Below are 16224 nucleotides of genomic sequence, written 5' to 3'. Positions count from 1 at the left end.
GGATCCCCTGCAGCTTTTCTCAGGATGTTCGAGCTCCTAGCCGCCTCCGATGCCCGAATTAACGGCCCCTTCTGCGCCCCCAGGGTCCTACTTGCACCTCTGCTGGGGGCATTTGTCACCGTCTCTAAAATTGTGTCAAGTAGGAGGATCTCCCGTAATCGAGCGACCCGCGGGACTATTCATCTCTTTAGTGTCTAGAGTCGATCCTTGCATACAGTAGGCGCCCATAGGATGTTTGCCTGCTCTCTAGGGCAGCCCTCAATCCTTCGGTTATTGGGGAACCTTCTCGATCTCGAGAAAAACCTTCTCCCGAGTTCTTTTAAGATTTCCCTGCATGAGTACTGCCTTCCCCCAAGTCAAAATTGCACCCTTCTCGGCGCTCTTATTCATTTAGTGGAATCTTTTATGCCAGTCCTGGCACCACCACTTTGTTGAGTGATCCTGGGAAGATGCTTCTCTGCGCCTGTTTCCTCATCTGCAATAAAAAGATTCTTACCGTTTTGCTAAGAATCAAGTGAGCTTATTTGCATAAATTGCTTAGAATAGTTCCTGGCCGAGAGTAGGTGATCAATAAATATTAGCTATTATTACTGCTTCTGGGCATTCTATGCATGTCCGCCTTCCTTTCCTTTTCTACCTCCTCCACTCTCCCCAAACACCAACCCTCCAGACTTGAAGACCAGAATGGTGTCAGCCTTATTTATGTTTCTGGCCCCATCCCGGTATTTACAACACTGCTGGGAACATGATAGGCACTTAATCAGTTATAGCTTAGAATCTTTGATTATAAAGCCATCTGTTCTCCTGCAGCTTTGGAACCTTCTGTCTATGTCAACTCGTAGCTTAAATTGCCGAGATTATCTTAGTTCTGCCCTCTCTCCTCAATTTTATCTAGTCTTGTGGTTTCACATAGGGCCTGGGTTTTCAGGTATCTAAAAACAAAGGAGGGGCATCAGTCAGGAAGGTGTTTTTGTCCTGTTAGGGAGTGGGTAACTGTGGTTGTTGTCTTCCTTTTTTTTTTTTTTTTTCCTGCAGCCTCGACCTCCTGGGCTTAACAGATCCTCCCACCTCAGCCTCCTGAGTAGCTGGGACTACAGGCATGTGCCACCACACTGGGCTAATTTTCATTTATTTTTATTTACTTATTTTTGGAGATAGAGTGTCACTCTGTCACCCAGGCTGGAGTGCAGTGGTGTGGTCTCGGCTCACTGCAACCTCCACCTCCTGGGTTCAAGCGATTCTGCTGCCTCAGCCTCCCGAGTAGCTGTGACTACAGGCATGAGCCACTGCGCCTGGCTAATTTTTTTTTTTTTGTATTTTTTGTAAAGACAGGGTCTCCATATGTGGCCCAAGCTGGTCTGGAGCTCCTAAGCTCAAGCTGTCCTCCCACCTCGACCTCCCGAAGTGCTGGGATTTTGGCTGTGAGACACCACACCCAGCTTATATGGCTGTTTTCTCCCACAAAGTATTCAGAGATCTTCTGGAGTTCATCTGTTAATCACAGTTAAAGGAAGGGACCATTTCGGAAAACTCCTATTTTGGACGCGGAGTGGTGATACTTTGATCTAGTTGTCTCATCCAATGCTGAAACAGATCCTATATAAAGAAGTTTAAAATGATCTGCTGGTGAGGCTGGTGCCTGGACTGGAGCCTGTCTGAATGTTGAGGAGGGTGTGGTGACCTTGTTGGAGTACTTGATGTTGCTAGATTGGCTAATGAGAGTGATTAGGAACTAGGTGAATCACGGTCTTGAAAACTGACCCTAAACAGGGGACAGAAATGCCCACTTGTGTGAATACTTTCAAGCTCCAAAGGAGTAGGGCCAAGAATGTATAGCATATGTCAACGTTTCCAAGCTCAGAGGAAACTAACTGGTGGGTTCTATGGTTGGTTTAAAAGCCTTGGGTTGGCCAGGTGCAGTGGCTCACGCCTGTAATCCCAACACTTTGAGAGGCTGAGGCGGGTGGATCACCAAGGTCAGGAGTTTGAGACCAGCCTGACCAACATGGAGAAACCCCGTCTCTACTAAAAATACAAAATTAGCCAGGCATGGTGGCACGTGCCTGTAATCCCAGCTACTCGGGAGGCTGAGGCTGGAGAAGCGCTTGAACCCGAGAGACGGAGGTTGCGGTGAGCTGAGATCGCACCATTTCACTCCAGCCTAGGCAACAAGAGCAAAACTCCATTTAAAAAATAGAAAAGCCTTGGGTCAAAGGAAGAAAGGGAACCTGCTGGCATGTATTTCAGGCTAGGCTCTGTACTACTTGCTTTCACATGTCTCATTTAATTCTCCTTGTGATCTCAGTGGTATATCCACTTTACAGAAGAAAAAAATGAGATTTAGAGATATCAAGTGACTTGCCCAGGGTTTCATAGCTAGTGTGTGTCAAAAGCCAGGGTTCAAACCCAGCCTCGGCTTCAGAGCCCATGGCTAGCCATACATCAGAATGACTCTGTACTCAGTGATAGATAAAGAAAAGGGGTGGGGGCTGGGCACGGTGGCTCATGCTTGCAATCTTAACACTTTGGGAGGCTGAAGTGGGCAGATCACTTGAGCCCAGGAGTTTGAGACCAGCCTGGACAACATAGGGAGACCCCTGTCTTTACAAAAAATTAAAAAATTAGCAGGGCATAGTGATGCATGCCTGTGGTCCCAGCTACTCAGGAGGCTAAAGTGGGAGGATGGCTTGACCCTGGGAAGCCGAGGTTGCAGTGAACTGAGATCACACCACTGCAGTCCAGCCTGTGTGACAGAGCAAGACCTTGTCTGAGAAAAAAACTCAGAGAGAGAGAAAAGGGATGAGAGGGGAGGGAGGGAGGAAAAGAAAAGGGATGAGGGGCAGGGCGCAGTGGCTCACGCCTGTAATCCCAGCACTTTGGGAGGCCGAGGCAGGCGGATCACGAGGTCAGGATATCGAGACCATGTTGGCTAACACGGTGAAACCCCATCTCTACTAAAAATACAAAAAAATTGGCCGGGCGTGGTGGCGGGCCCCTGTAGTCCCAGCTACTTGGGAGGCTGAGGCAGGAGAATGGCGTGAACCCGGGAGGCAGAGTTTGCAGTGAGCTGAGATCGTGCCACTGTACTCCAGCCTGGGCGACAGAGCGAGACTCCGTCTCAAAAAAAAAAAAAAAAAAGAAAGAAAAGGGATGAGGAGTTCCTGGCATTTTTATTTGTCCGCTTTTCTCCCTCTCTAGCTCTATTAAGACAAAGCTTTTCAGATTTCACTTAAACATTAACCATAGTTTAGAAATTATAATTATCACCCTATGACAGAAGGTACCCTTTCTTGGTACATAATTCAAGCTATTAGGAATTTCTTCTGCATTCACTGGGTTTCATGAATGCAAGCTGTGTTTGCTAGGTGCATTCTAAATTTGACAAACATGAGTGTTGTCTTGGCCTGCAGACTTAAAATAGCCACCTGATTATAAAAGAAGTACAGGTCTTAAGTGTATGTCCAAATATGGAACTTGAATGATATGGCAAAATTAGAAATGCAATTTTAGAAGTAATTACACTGTTGTGTAAATGGCCACCTCTTTTGAAGTCTTTGCTACATTGCTTATAAAACACTGAGTTGAACATGAGAAAGCCTTTTGTCTGCAGCTGTACTTTTCAACTGGACATGAACCATGTACTTTTATGGCACGTAGATATTCACATCGAATTTCTGATTTGCAGACCAATTTTATTTTTAGTTAACAAATAAGCTTATCAAATGTGGCTTTTGAACTAAAGCGCTTTTAATTAAGGAGTTATTTTATAGCTGTAACTAGAATCTGTTGTGATGGAACAATTTGGAGTGAGCATCTGATATCAGAGATAAAGAGAGAAGCATGCAGTGAGCATCTGGAAGTTCTTGTAAAAAAAAAAAACAAATTAAACATTCTCATTTGAATGCATTTAAAATTTTTTTAAATTGCCAATTCCTAAGCTTTTTTTTTTTTTTTTTTTTTTTTTTTTTTTGAGACGGAGTCTGGCTCTGTCGCCCAGGCTGGAGTGCAGTGGCGCAATCTCAGCTCACTGCAAGCTCCGCCTCCCGGGTTCACGCCATTCTCCTGCCTCAGCCTCCCGAGTAGCTGGGACTACAGGCGCCCGCCACCACGCCCGGCTAATTTTTTGTATTTTTAGTAGAGACGGGGTTTCACCATGTTAGCCAGGATGGTCTCGATCTCCTGACCTCGTGATCCGCCCGCCTCGGCCTCCCAAAGTGCTGGGATTACAGGCGTGAGCCACCGCGCCCGGCCTAAGCTTTTTCTTTGTTAGTTGTAGTTTGCTTTCTCAACTGTATAAAAGAAAAAAGTAATGACTTAACTATCTTCACTCTTAGAATAGAATATGAAATGCTAGCATTTCTCTGCCAGTTCAAGGTATCAGATGTTTTTTATTTAAAGTTGCACTTACCTTTGGGTTCCCCCCCCTTTTTGTTTGTTTGTTTGTTTGTTTTGTTTTGATACAGAGTCTCACTCTGTCACCTAGGCTGCAGTGCAGTGGCACCATCTTGGCTCACTGCAACCTCCGCCTCCCATGTTCAAGAGATTCTTGTGCCTCAGCCTCCTGAGTAGCTGGAATTACAGGTGCCTGCTACCATGCCCGTCTGATTTTTGTATTTTTAGTAGAGATAGGGTTTCGCCATGTTGGCCAGGCTGGTCTCGAACTCCCGACCTCAGGTGATCCGCCCACCTCGGCCTCCCAAAGTGCTGGGATTACAGGCTTGAGCCACCACGCCTGGCCTGGGTTCCTTTACAATTAGCAGAGGTGCTGCTTCTGCTTTCTGAGACTGATTTCTGCTTTGTCAGCTGAACTTTCATTGTTCACTTTACAACCTTCTAGTGGCCCTTCCATTCATTTCCTGCTTGCATCAGAATTCATATCTCACATTCCAGCCTCCACCCAAGGTTAACATGACACATACTTACGTGTGTTGAAACTTGAGTTTATTGTGAGGGTGCCTCCTGGAAATGATAAAGTTGGGGGTAGAGGAAGGCTGGCTGCTTTTTGAAAAATGTTCCCATTTCAGTTAATGGTTGCTTCTTCAAGTGTATCTAGATTTGGGTACCTATAAAATAGAGAATTTTTAATTTAATGTTTTGCAGATTCCTGCTTTTCGTTTAGTTACAATTAAAAGTTTAAAAAGTATTATCACAAACGCCTACATACTCTTTGCCTAGATTCACCAGTTAGCATTTTGCCACATTCACATTCTATATATTTTCTGTCCTGAACTATTGAAAATAAGTTACAGTGGCTGGGCACGGTGACTCATGCCTGTAATCCCAGCACTTTGGGAGACTGAGGCAGGTGGATCACTTGAGCCCAGTCAGAGCAGCCTGGGCAACATGGTGAAACCCCATCTCTACAAAAATTACCTGGGCTTGGTGGTGCATGCTCATAGCCACAGCTACTCAGGAGGCTGAGGTGGGAGGATCACTTGAGGCCAGAAGACGGAGGCTGCAGTGAGCATAGATTGCACCACTGCCCTCCAAACCTGGGTGAGAGAGCAAGACCCTATCTCCCCTGCCCCCCACCCAAAAAAAGAAAAGAAGTTACAGAAGACATCATGATACTTCATCCCTGAACACTTCATCATTATCTTTGTCTCCTAAGAGCTAGGACATTCTCCTATCTAATGGCAATACCGTTATCACACCTAAGAAAATGAAAATAATTCCATATGTAATATCTAGTTTAAATTGTAATTTTCCCTGTTATACAAAATACATCTTTTCTGCCCATTTTTTAAAATGTGGATTATGGGCCAGGCACGGTGGCTCACACCTGTAATCTCAGCACTTTGGGAGGCTGAGGAGGGCGGGTCACTTGAGGCCAGGTGTTCAAGACCAGCCTGGCCAACATGATGAAAGTCCATCTCTACTAAAAATACAAAAATTAGCTGGGCCTGGTGGTGCACACTTGTAATTCCAGCTACTCGGGAGGCTGAGGCAGGAGGATCACCTGAGCCCAGGAAGTGGAGGTTGCAGTGAGCTGAGATGGTGCCACTGTACTCCAGTCTGGGCAACAGAGTGAGACTCTGTCTCAAAAAAAAGAAATTATATTATAATCAACTTTCACTTATCAAATTTGGTTTTCATAGCTCTCTAGAACAGTTCTCATCCTGCCTCCATATTGCCTTTTTGCAATAGTCCAGGCCAGTTCTTCTATAGAATGGCACACACCCTGGCTTTAACTGTTTATTTCCTCCTTGTGTTGCTTGACTAGTTCCTTTACCCTTTATTTCTTGTAAACTGAAAATTAGATCTGAATCTTGATTGGATTTAGAGTAAATATGTTTGGCATAAAGACTTCATTGGTAGGTTGACCATATTCCCAGGTTTCTCCAGGATAGCCCTGTGACCTGTTGTGTTGGCATAATTATTATTTATTTTTGCTCTCAGAAGTGTTCTGGTTTGGATGGTACGTTAAGTCACTATTTATAAGTGATGATGTGTACTTCATGTGGACTGCCATCAGGAGGCCCATCCAGTTAGATTGATCCACTATTTATAACGTGGTGATTACGTGGTGATTGGCAGATTTCTTCAATGTAAAGGCATCTTTTTCTCTTTGTAGTTAGTAAGCAATCTGTGGGATGATAATTTGAGACTAGGAATATCCTGTACCCATGGTTTAAGAGTCCATTGACGAACCTGAATAGAATAAATTCCACATTAGTTGTTACAATGCTAGATTTATTCAGATGGTTAAGTTTTGACAATGAGATAGATTTTTTTTTTTTTGAGACGGAGTCTCGCTCTGTCGCCCAGGCTGGAGTGCAGTGGCACGATGTCAGCTCACTGCAGGCTCCACCTCCCAGGTTCGCTATTCTCCTGTCTTGGCCTCCCAAGTAGCTGGGACTACAGGTGCCCGCTACCACGCCCGGCTAATTTTTTGTATTTTTAGTAGAGACGGGGTTTCACCGTGTTAGCCAGGATGGTCTGGATCTCCTGACCTCGTGACCTGCCTGCCTTGGCCTCCCAAAGAAAGTGCTGGGATTAGAGGTGTGACCACCATGCCCGGCCTTTTTTTTTTTTTTGAGACAGAGTCTCGCTCTGTCGCCCAGGCTGGAGTGCAGTGGCATGATCTTGGCTCACTGCAACCTCTGCCTCCTGGATGCAAGCAATTCTCCTGCCTCAGCCTCCCCAGTAGCTGGAACTAGAGGTGTGTGCCACCACGCCCAGCTAATTTTTGTATTTTTAGTAGAAAGTGGGTTTCTACTAAACCCAGCCAGGTTGGCCAGGCTGGTCTTGAACTCCTGACCTCGTGATCCACCTGCCTTGGCCTCCCAAAGTGCTAGGATTACAAGCGTGAGCCACCGTGCCTGGCCAGATTATTTTTTAATGGGAGGACAATGTTTTATTTATTTCCGAACATCTTAAGATCCTCAGGCAACTTAAACATTGGTTACTTGCCTTTTCCCTATTGTACAAAATGCTTTTTGTTGTTGTTCATTGCAGCTTTCTCTCCTTTGAAAACACTAAGAATAATGTCACTGCATCAGTTTTTACTAGAGCCAATCACCTGTCATGCCTGGAACAGGGATCGTACTCGTAAGTATTTTATTAACTTTGCTTTTGTATTTTGGTACCTTTGGTACATATCATCTTTAGACACATTTAGGGCTCACATATCTCAGTATCACGTGTGCAAAGAACATACATCTATTATATACATTCAGAAGGGAACTAAGTCAGTCCTTTGGTTTACAGATAGATAAACTGAGGCCCGGAGTGAAGGAAGGGCTTTGCAGAGGTTACATACCAAGTTCACACTTAGTCAGAGCACTATGACCTAGAATAAGCTGTTTCAGAGACAAGTGGTTTGCTCCTGAGCTACTCAGAGCATTATTAACTAGTATTTACTATGTTATTCATAATCAGCTTGAGTTTCTAGTTTTCTAGCTCCAGCAAACTGGAAAGGGATGGAGAATGCTCTTAGAAGTAGGCACAGTTCAGCAAGCAAAGTGACAGATAATATAACAAGATGAGGCTGGGTGCAGTGGCTCCTGCCTGTAATCCCAGCACTTTGGGAGGCCAAGGCAGGCAAATATCTTGAGCTCAAGAGTTCAAGACCAACCTGAGCAACATGGGGAAACTCTGTCTCTACAAAAAAAAATAGAAAAACTGGGTGTGTGTACACACACACACACATATATATATGTATATATATATTTTTTGAGACAGAGTCTTGCTTTGTCACAAGGCTGAGCATGGAGGCTCATGTCTGTAATCCCAGCACTTTGGGAGACCGAGGCGGGCAGATCATTTGAGGTCAGGAGTTCGAGATCAGCCTGGCCAACATGGTGAAACCCCATCTCTACTAAAAATAAAAAAAATTAACCAGGTGTGGTGGCACCTGCCTGTAATCCCAGCTACTCAGGAGGCTGTGGCAGGAAAATCGCTTGAACCCGGGAGGCAGAAGTTGCAGTGATCTGAGATTGTGCCACTGTACTCCAGCCTGGGTGACAGGGCAAGACTCTGTTTCTCAAAAAAAAAATAATAACAATAATAATTAAATAATAAAAATACAGAAAGAGCAGGATTGGGGAGAAAAAGTCCAATTTCGCTTATTTTTCTTTTGTTGCTTGTACTTCTGCTGTTGTATCAAAGAAACCATTGCATAATCCAGGATCAGAACAATGTGTGCCTATGCCTGTGTTTCCTTCTAAGAGTCTTAAAGCTTTAGTCCTTTTATGTAGGACTTTGGTCCATTTTGAGTTAATTTTTGTGTATCCTGTAAGATAGGGTTCCTTTTGTATGTAGATATCCAGTTTTCATTTTTTTTCTTCTTTTTTTCTGTGTTTATTTATTTATTTATTTTTTGAGACAGAGTCTTGCTCTGTCATCCAAGCTGGAGTGCAGTGGTGCAATCTCGGCTTACTGCAACCTCCGCCCCCCAGGTTCAAGTGATTATCATGTCTGAGCCTCCCAAGAAGCTGTGATTACATGCGTGCGCCACCACACCTGGCTAATATTTTTTTTTTTTGAAACGCAGTCTCGCTCTGTCGCCCAGGCTGGAGTGCAGTGGTGCAATCTTGGCCCACTGCAAGCTCCGCCTCCGGGGTTCACGCCATTCTCCTGCCTCAGCCTCCCGAGTAGCTGGGACTACAGGCACAAGCCACCATGCTCGGCTAATTTTTTTTGTATTTTTAGTAGAGACAGGGTTACACCATGTTAGCCAGGATGGTCTCGATCTCCTGACCTCGTGATCTGCCCGCCTTGGCCTCCCAAAGTGCTGGGATTACAGGTTTGAGCCACTGCGCCCGGCCCACACCTGGCTAATTTTTGTATTTTCAGTAGAGACAGGGATGCGCTATGTCACCCAGACTGGCCTCGAACTCCTGGCCTCCAGCAATCCACCTGGCTTGGCCTCCCGAAGTGCTGGGATATACTTAGTGGGCATGAGCCACCACACCGGCCAAGATAATCAAGTTTTTCCTGCACCTTTTGTTGAAAACTATCCTCTCTGTTTTATTGCCTTGGCCCCCTTTTTGAAAATCAACTGACTGTAAAGATGAGAGTTTATTTCTGGACTCTCAATTCTATTCCATTGTTCTTTATGTTTATCCTAATTTCAGGACCAGTCTGTCTTGATTACTGTAGCTTGGTGGTAAGTTTTGAAATCAAGAAGTGTAAGTTCCAACTTTGTTCTTTTCAAGATTATTTTGGTTATTGTGTCACTTGCATATCCATATGAATTTTAGGATCAGTTTGTTAATTTCTTTTAAGACGTCAGCTGAGATTTTGACAGAGATTACTTTGAATCTCTAGATTCACCATCTTTTTAAAGCATTTCAGGGCTGGGCGTGGTGGCTCATACCTGTAATCCCAGCACTTTGGGAGGCCAAGGCAGGCAGATCACGAGGTCAGGAGATCAAGACCATCCTGGCTAACACAGTGAAACTCCATCTCTACTAAAAATACAAAAAATTAGCCAGGTGTGGTGGCGGGCGCCTGTAGTCCCAGTTACTCGGGAGGCTGAGGCAGGAGAATGGCGTGAACCTGGGAGGCAGAGCTTGCAGTGAGCCGAGATTGTGCCACCGCACTCCAGCCTCGGCAACAGAGTGAGACTCAGTCTCAAAAAAGAAAAAAAAAAAGCCTCTGTATTGGGTAGTTGAAAATGTATAACCTAGCAGGACAGTGAATTTAGAGCATGTGTTTTGTGATCCTCTCACAGAGCTTCATAGCCAACTTTCCTATATCTTCTGTTTCCACTTTCCCATCTAATAATAGGCTTTTGGAGTATTTCCAATTATTTTTAATACAGATGCAAGCTATCATTGTCCTCATTTAAACTACTTGATAAATTCAGCATATTAAGTCAACATTTTTTGTGACATTGTAATTTGAAATTTATAACATTTTCCAGGTTTAAATTTGGACTTGGCTTTTGAAATCTCTATATACATGTGAGAAAGATAGAGAAATATATAACTATTTACCAGAAAGCACTGTTAAGTCCTTAGGATTTTATAGCTAGATATTTACCTAGTTCCACAGTTTTATCTGTAAAGCAGATAGATGTAGCTTTCCTAAGGAGGGTAGGAAAGTGAGTGTAGGTGGGGACTATTAATGACTGGCCTAAAGTTTGGATCATAGGTCTTATTTTTTTTTTTTTTTTTTTTGAGACAGAGTCTCACTCTGTCACCCAGGCTGGAGTGCAGTGACGTGATCTCGGCCCAAAACGCAGCCTCTGCCTCCTACGATCAAACGATTCTCCTGCCTCAGCCTCCCAAGTAGCTGGGACTACAGGCGCGTGCCACCAGTCCTGGCTAATTTTTGTATTTTCAGCAGAGATGGGGTTTCCCCGTGTTGGCCAGGCTGGTCTCGAACTCCTGATCACAGGTGATCTGCCTGCCTCAACCTCCCAAAGTGCTGGGATTACAGGCGTGAGCCACCACGCCTGGCCCATAGATCCTAATTTTAATTTTAAGAAACCAATAAAAAGAAAGAGGGGCTGGGCATCGTGGCTCATGCCTGTAATCCTAGTGCTTTGGGAGGCCAAGGCAGGAGAATTGCTTGAGGCCAGGAGTTCAAGACCAGCCTAGGCAACATAGTGAGACCCTGTCTCTACTAAAAATAAAAATTAAATTCAATTAAAAAAAAAAAACAGATGAACTAGAAGGGGTAAAAAAAGATACATGAATACAGGTCTAGTATCCCTTATCTGAAATGCCTGGGACCAGAATTTTCTGGACTTACGATTTGGGGATATTTGCATAATATATACGATTTGAGCACTGAAAATTTGAAATCCAGCTGAGCCCGGTGGCTCATGCTGGTAATCCCAGCATCTTGGGAGGCCAAGGCAGGCAGATTACCTGAGGTCGGGAGTTTGAAACCAGCCTGACCAACATGGAGAAACCCTGTCTCTACTAAAAATACAAAATTAGCTGGGTGTGGTGGCGCATGCCTGTAATCCCAGCTACTTCGGAGGCTAAGGCAGGAGAATCGCTTGAACCTGGGAGGCAGAGGTTGCGGTAAGCCAAGATCGCGCCATTGCACTCCAGCCTGGGCAACGAGAGCAAAACTCTATCTCAAAAAAGAAAAAAATGAAAATCTGAAATCCAAAATGTTCCAGAGAGCATTGCATTTGAGCATGACCTTTTGAGTGTCATGTTGATACTCAAAAAGTTTTGGATTTGGGAGCATGTCAGATTTCAGCTTTTCAGATTAGGGATGCTCAACCTGTATGAGTTTTTAAAAAGTCCGTTTTGTGTATTATATTTTGCATTAGTTCAGGAAATTACTCTTGAAAACAAAGTATTGTGATTTATATTGGCTTTATTGTAAAGGAGAATTTCAGTATAGTTTATCAGCAGAATCAATTTTTTTAATATAAACTAGTGGTTCCAGCCTGGGTCCATGATAGCAGTAATGGAAGTCCATAACCTATTTTCAGTGTTTCAAAAAGACCAACAGAAATTTAGATTTAGCTCTAATAATATTGCACAGGTGAATGAAACTGTCAAACATTTTTACCCTGATCTAAAGTTATTTTAGCTAAGTATACTAACATTGTTTATTTTTCGCTGGTTAGAATCATTAATTGACAGTTAGTTGTACGTGTCTCTGGGAAAATGAATTTTAATCTTTGTTTTCCTGTAAAGCATTATAAAATACAGGTCCAAGTAAAGGTTAAAAAAAAAATGGAATTATTCAGAGGTGAATTTGGGAACTACTTTTTCAAAAGTTTTTCTTTTCCTTACTATAGTCTGCTTTTAAAACAACTGTGACATGTCCCCTTTTTGGTGACAATTGCAAGTTCAGGTGTTAACTGTTGTTTGACTTGTGTCTCCAGAGATTGCCCTCAGTCCCAATAATCACGAAGTGCACATCTATAAGAAGAACGGGAGCCAGTGGGTGAAAGCTCATGAACTCAAGGAGCACAACGGACACATCACAGGTAAAGGAAGATAGCCGTGAGCTTAGTGTGATATTTCCAAATCAGGCACTCTTCCTTTTAGATAAAGAGCCTAATAAACCCAGGTGGCCATAATTTTTTTTTTTTTTTTTTTTTTTTTTTTGAGAAGGAGTATCACTCTGTCGCCCAGGCTGGAGTGCAATGGCGCAATCTCGGCTCACTGCAACCTCCACCTCCCGGGTTCAAGTAATTTTCCTGCCTCAGCTTCCTGAGTAGCTGGGATTACAGGCGCGCGCCACTATGCCTGGCTAATTTTTTTATTTTTAGTAGAGATAGGTTTCACCATGTTGGTCAAGCTGGTCTCGAACCCCTGACCTCGTGATCCGCCTGCCTCGGCCTCCCAATGTGCTGGGATTACAGGAGTGAGCTACCGCACCCGGCCCGTAATATTTAAAGTCATGCAGCACTTACTGAATTTCCTTAAAATTTTAGAGAAAATACTGTAATGATCTCAGTTGTTAAGTGCTTCTTGTGGCCCCAGCTGGTACCCAGCACTCTACCATTGCTATGGAAAGCACTGAACCTACCCTGAGGACTAAAGAGCTAAAATTAGGAGATGAGACGTGAAATTGAAAGCTAGATAACATGAAAATGTAGACAACACGAAAACGTGCGCCAAACTATTTCCAGGTGTCTTCCATAAGTTTCCTTTGTGTTTTTAGGGTAAGGAAGACTTTCCAGAATATTGAAAAGAACAAAGTAATATAATAAACACCCATATCAGATAATCGCCACCAGAATTACCAACTTTTTCCCTGTGCCAGGAAGTAATTTCTTTTCCTGTATCAGGAAACTTAAGGAAAAAGGATGTAATAATAAGGAATATTATTCTGGATGATGGTAAAGTCACCTCTCACCAGCAGTCCTATTCCTCTCCCCCGGAAGGCAGACTATAATTTGCTATGACACCATTCCAGTCCATTTTTAATACATTTACATACATACATATTCATAAACAAGCTTAGGCCAAGCACAGTGGCTTACACCTGTAATCCCAGCACTTTGGGAGGCTGAGGCGGGAGGATCGCTTGAACCCAGGAATCCAAGACTAGCCTGGGCAACATAATGAGACCCCCCCATTAGCATGGTGTGGTGGCATGCACCTGTGGTCCCAGCTACTTGTGAGGCTGAAGTGGGAGGACCACTTGAGACAAGATCAAGGCTGCAGTGAGCTGTGATCACACCACTGCACTCCAGCCTGGGTGACACAGCAAGACCCTCATCTCAAAAAAAAGAAAAAAGAGAAAACAATCTTTAGGACTATTGACTAGTATTTTTTTGAAGCTACATAAATGGCATGATACTATGCATCTCCGGCAGCCTGCTTTTGCATTCATGATTGTTTCTGAGATCCATCTATGTTGCTGTCTAGATCAAGTTTATTCCTTTTAACCACTCTTTAGCATTTTATACCTCATTTATTTACTCCTTCCTCCACTGAAGAACATTTAGGTTGTTTCAATTTTTCTTTTTTTTTTTTTTTTTTTTTTTTTTTTTTTTTTTTTTTTTTTTTTTTGAGGCGAAGTCTCGCTCTGTCGCCCAGGCTGGAGTGCAGTGGCGCGATCTCGGCTCACTGCAAGCTCCGCCTCCTGGGTTCACGCCATTCTCCTGCCTCAGCCTCCCGAGTAGCTGGGACTACAGGCGCCCGCCATCACGCCCGGCTAATTTTTTTGTATTTTTAGTAGAGACGGGGTTTCACCGTGTTAGCCAGGATGGTCTCGATCTCCTGACCTCATGATCCGCCCGCCTCGGCCTCCCAAAGTGCTGGGATTACAAGCGTGAGCCACCGCGCCCGGCCTCAATTTTTCCATATTACATGAAAGTGCTGAATAGGCATCCCTTGATTTCTGTACGTATGTGTGAATGTTTGTAGATGGTAGATGTGTTAATACCACAGGGTATGCATATCTGCAGTGTTGCCAGGCCTCATCAGATTGCCATCATTCCCACCTGTCCTGTATGAGAGTGCTCGTTTTCCCACACCCCGCCACATACTTGAGATGGTAAGACTGAAGAATGCATGAAAGGTTCATCCATTGCTTCTGTAAGTTGTATTTTCCTGATTCATGGAAAAGTTGAGATACTTTCAGACGTGTATTAGCCATGAGAGTTTTTCTTCCTTGTGACTGTCCTGTTCATAAATCCTGATCGTTTTTTCATTGAGTTTTTGTCTTTTTTCTGTTTTTGTTTGTTTGTTTGTTTTGAGATGGAGTGTCATTCTGTCGTCTAGGCTGGAATGGAGTGGTACAGTCTTGGCTGACTGCAGCCTCTGCCTTCCAGGTTCAAGCAATTCTCCCGCCTCAGCCTCCCGAGTTGCTGGGATTACAGGTGCCTGCCACAATGCCCAGATAATTTTTGTATTTTTAGTAGATGTGGGATTTCACCACATTGGACAGGCTGGTCTTGAACTCCTGACATCAAGTGATCTGCCTGCCTTGGCCTCCCAAAGTGTTGGGATTACAGGTGTGACCCTTTTTTTTCTTTTAGACAGGGTCTTGCTCTGTTGCCCAGTCACCCAGGCTAGAAGGATCATGGCTCACTACAGCCTCAACCTCTTGGGCTCAAGTGATCCTCCCATCTCAGCCTCCCCAGGAGCTGGTACTAAAGGTGTGCGCCAGCACACCCGGCTAATTTTTTTGTAAAGATAGATTTCACCGTGTCGCCCAGGCTGATTTTTTATTCTTTTAGTTGGACTCTGCAATTTTACCTCTAATCACCTAAAATACTGATAAGCTTAGAGATATCCTTACCCAAATGAGAGAACTTAGCATGTTTTGCTATTCTACATCCTTTACAGAAGTTGTCCTGCATTCTTCAGCAATAACTCATGACCACCCTTGCTTTGACCAGTGATTTGTAAATAATGCTCTTGAGCACCAGTAGCTGAGTATATTTCCAAAGCAGCACCAAAGACAGCGTTTCTATTTTTGTTGCTGTTCCTTTCCCACAACCTTATTTCTATTAGGTTTGGCCTATTTTCTTAAGTTCCTTTGCCAGTGGCCTCATAGCCTAAGAATAAGAATACTCATATTTTAAATTGGAATTTTAGGCCGGGTGCCGTGGCTCACACCTGTAATCCCAACACTTTAGGAGGCTGAGGCGGGTGGATCACCTGAGGTCGGGAGTTTGAGACCAACCTGGCCAACATGGTGAAACCCTGTCTCTACTAAAAATACAAAAATTAGCCGGGCGTGGTGGCAAGCACCTGTAATCCCAGCTACTCGGGAGGCTGAGACATGAGAATCGCTTGAACCCGGGAGGCAGAGGTTGCGGTGAGCTGAGATGGCGCCACTGCACTCCAGCCTGGGGTATACAGCAAGACTGTGTCTCCAAAAAAATAAAAAATTAGGCTGGGTGCAGTGGCTCAAGCCTGTAATCCCAGCCCTTTGGGAGGCTGAGGCGGGCCGATCACCTGAGGTCGGGAGTTCGAGACCAGCGTGACCAACATGGAGAAACCCCATTTCTACTAAAAATACACAAAATTAGCTGGGCGTGGTGGCACACGCCTGTAATCCCAGCTACTCAGGAGGCTGAGGCAGGAGAATTGCTTGAACCTGGGAGGCGGAGGTTACGGTGAGCCGAGATTGTGCCATTGCACGCCGGCCTGGACAATAAGAGCAAAACTCTGTCTCAAAAAAAAAAAAAAATTTAATTGGAATTTTAGAATTTAAAAGGAAATACTTTTAAATGAGAAAAGGCAAAGATGAAAGACCAAAGAAATCGCCAAAAATGTGAAATATTTAGTTATGTGTTTTTTTCCCTCTACTTCTCTTTTGGGGTCCTTTGAACTTGGGCCTGTT

At 44.1% G+C, this 16224-nt stretch overlaps 1 protein-coding gene across 2 annotated transcripts in view; it reads left to right on the top strand.

Moving 5' to 3' along the window:
* The window catches only part of ARPC1A (actin related protein 2/3 complex subunit 1A), a 40916-nt gene that overhangs the window by 325 nt on the left and 24367 nt on the right, over positions 1 to 16224 (top strand). Inside the window, exons 1-3 of one of the 2 annotated variants that reach the window (XM_063708622.1) lie at positions 1370 to 1626; positions 7459 to 7551; positions 12302 to 12406. In XM_063708622.1, coding sequence (XP_063564692.1) covers positions 7488 to 7551; positions 12302 to 12406 — 169 coding nt within the window. In that variant the 5' untranslated portion in view covers positions 1370 to 1626; positions 7459 to 7487. Of the gene's footprint in view, positions 1 to 1369; positions 1627 to 7458; positions 7552 to 12301; positions 12407 to 16224 lie in introns of those variants that run through there. The other variant, XM_031012761.3, reaches the window with a different exon arrangement.

This window comes from Gorilla gorilla, chromosome 6, assembly GCF_029281585.2.
Source record: "Gorilla gorilla gorilla isolate KB3781 chromosome 6, NHGRI_mGorGor1-v2.1_pri, whole genome shotgun sequence".
NCBI lineage: Eukaryota > Metazoa > Chordata > Mammalia > Primates > Hominidae > Gorilla > Gorilla gorilla.
This window is presented reverse-complemented; position numbering and strand designations above follow the sequence as displayed.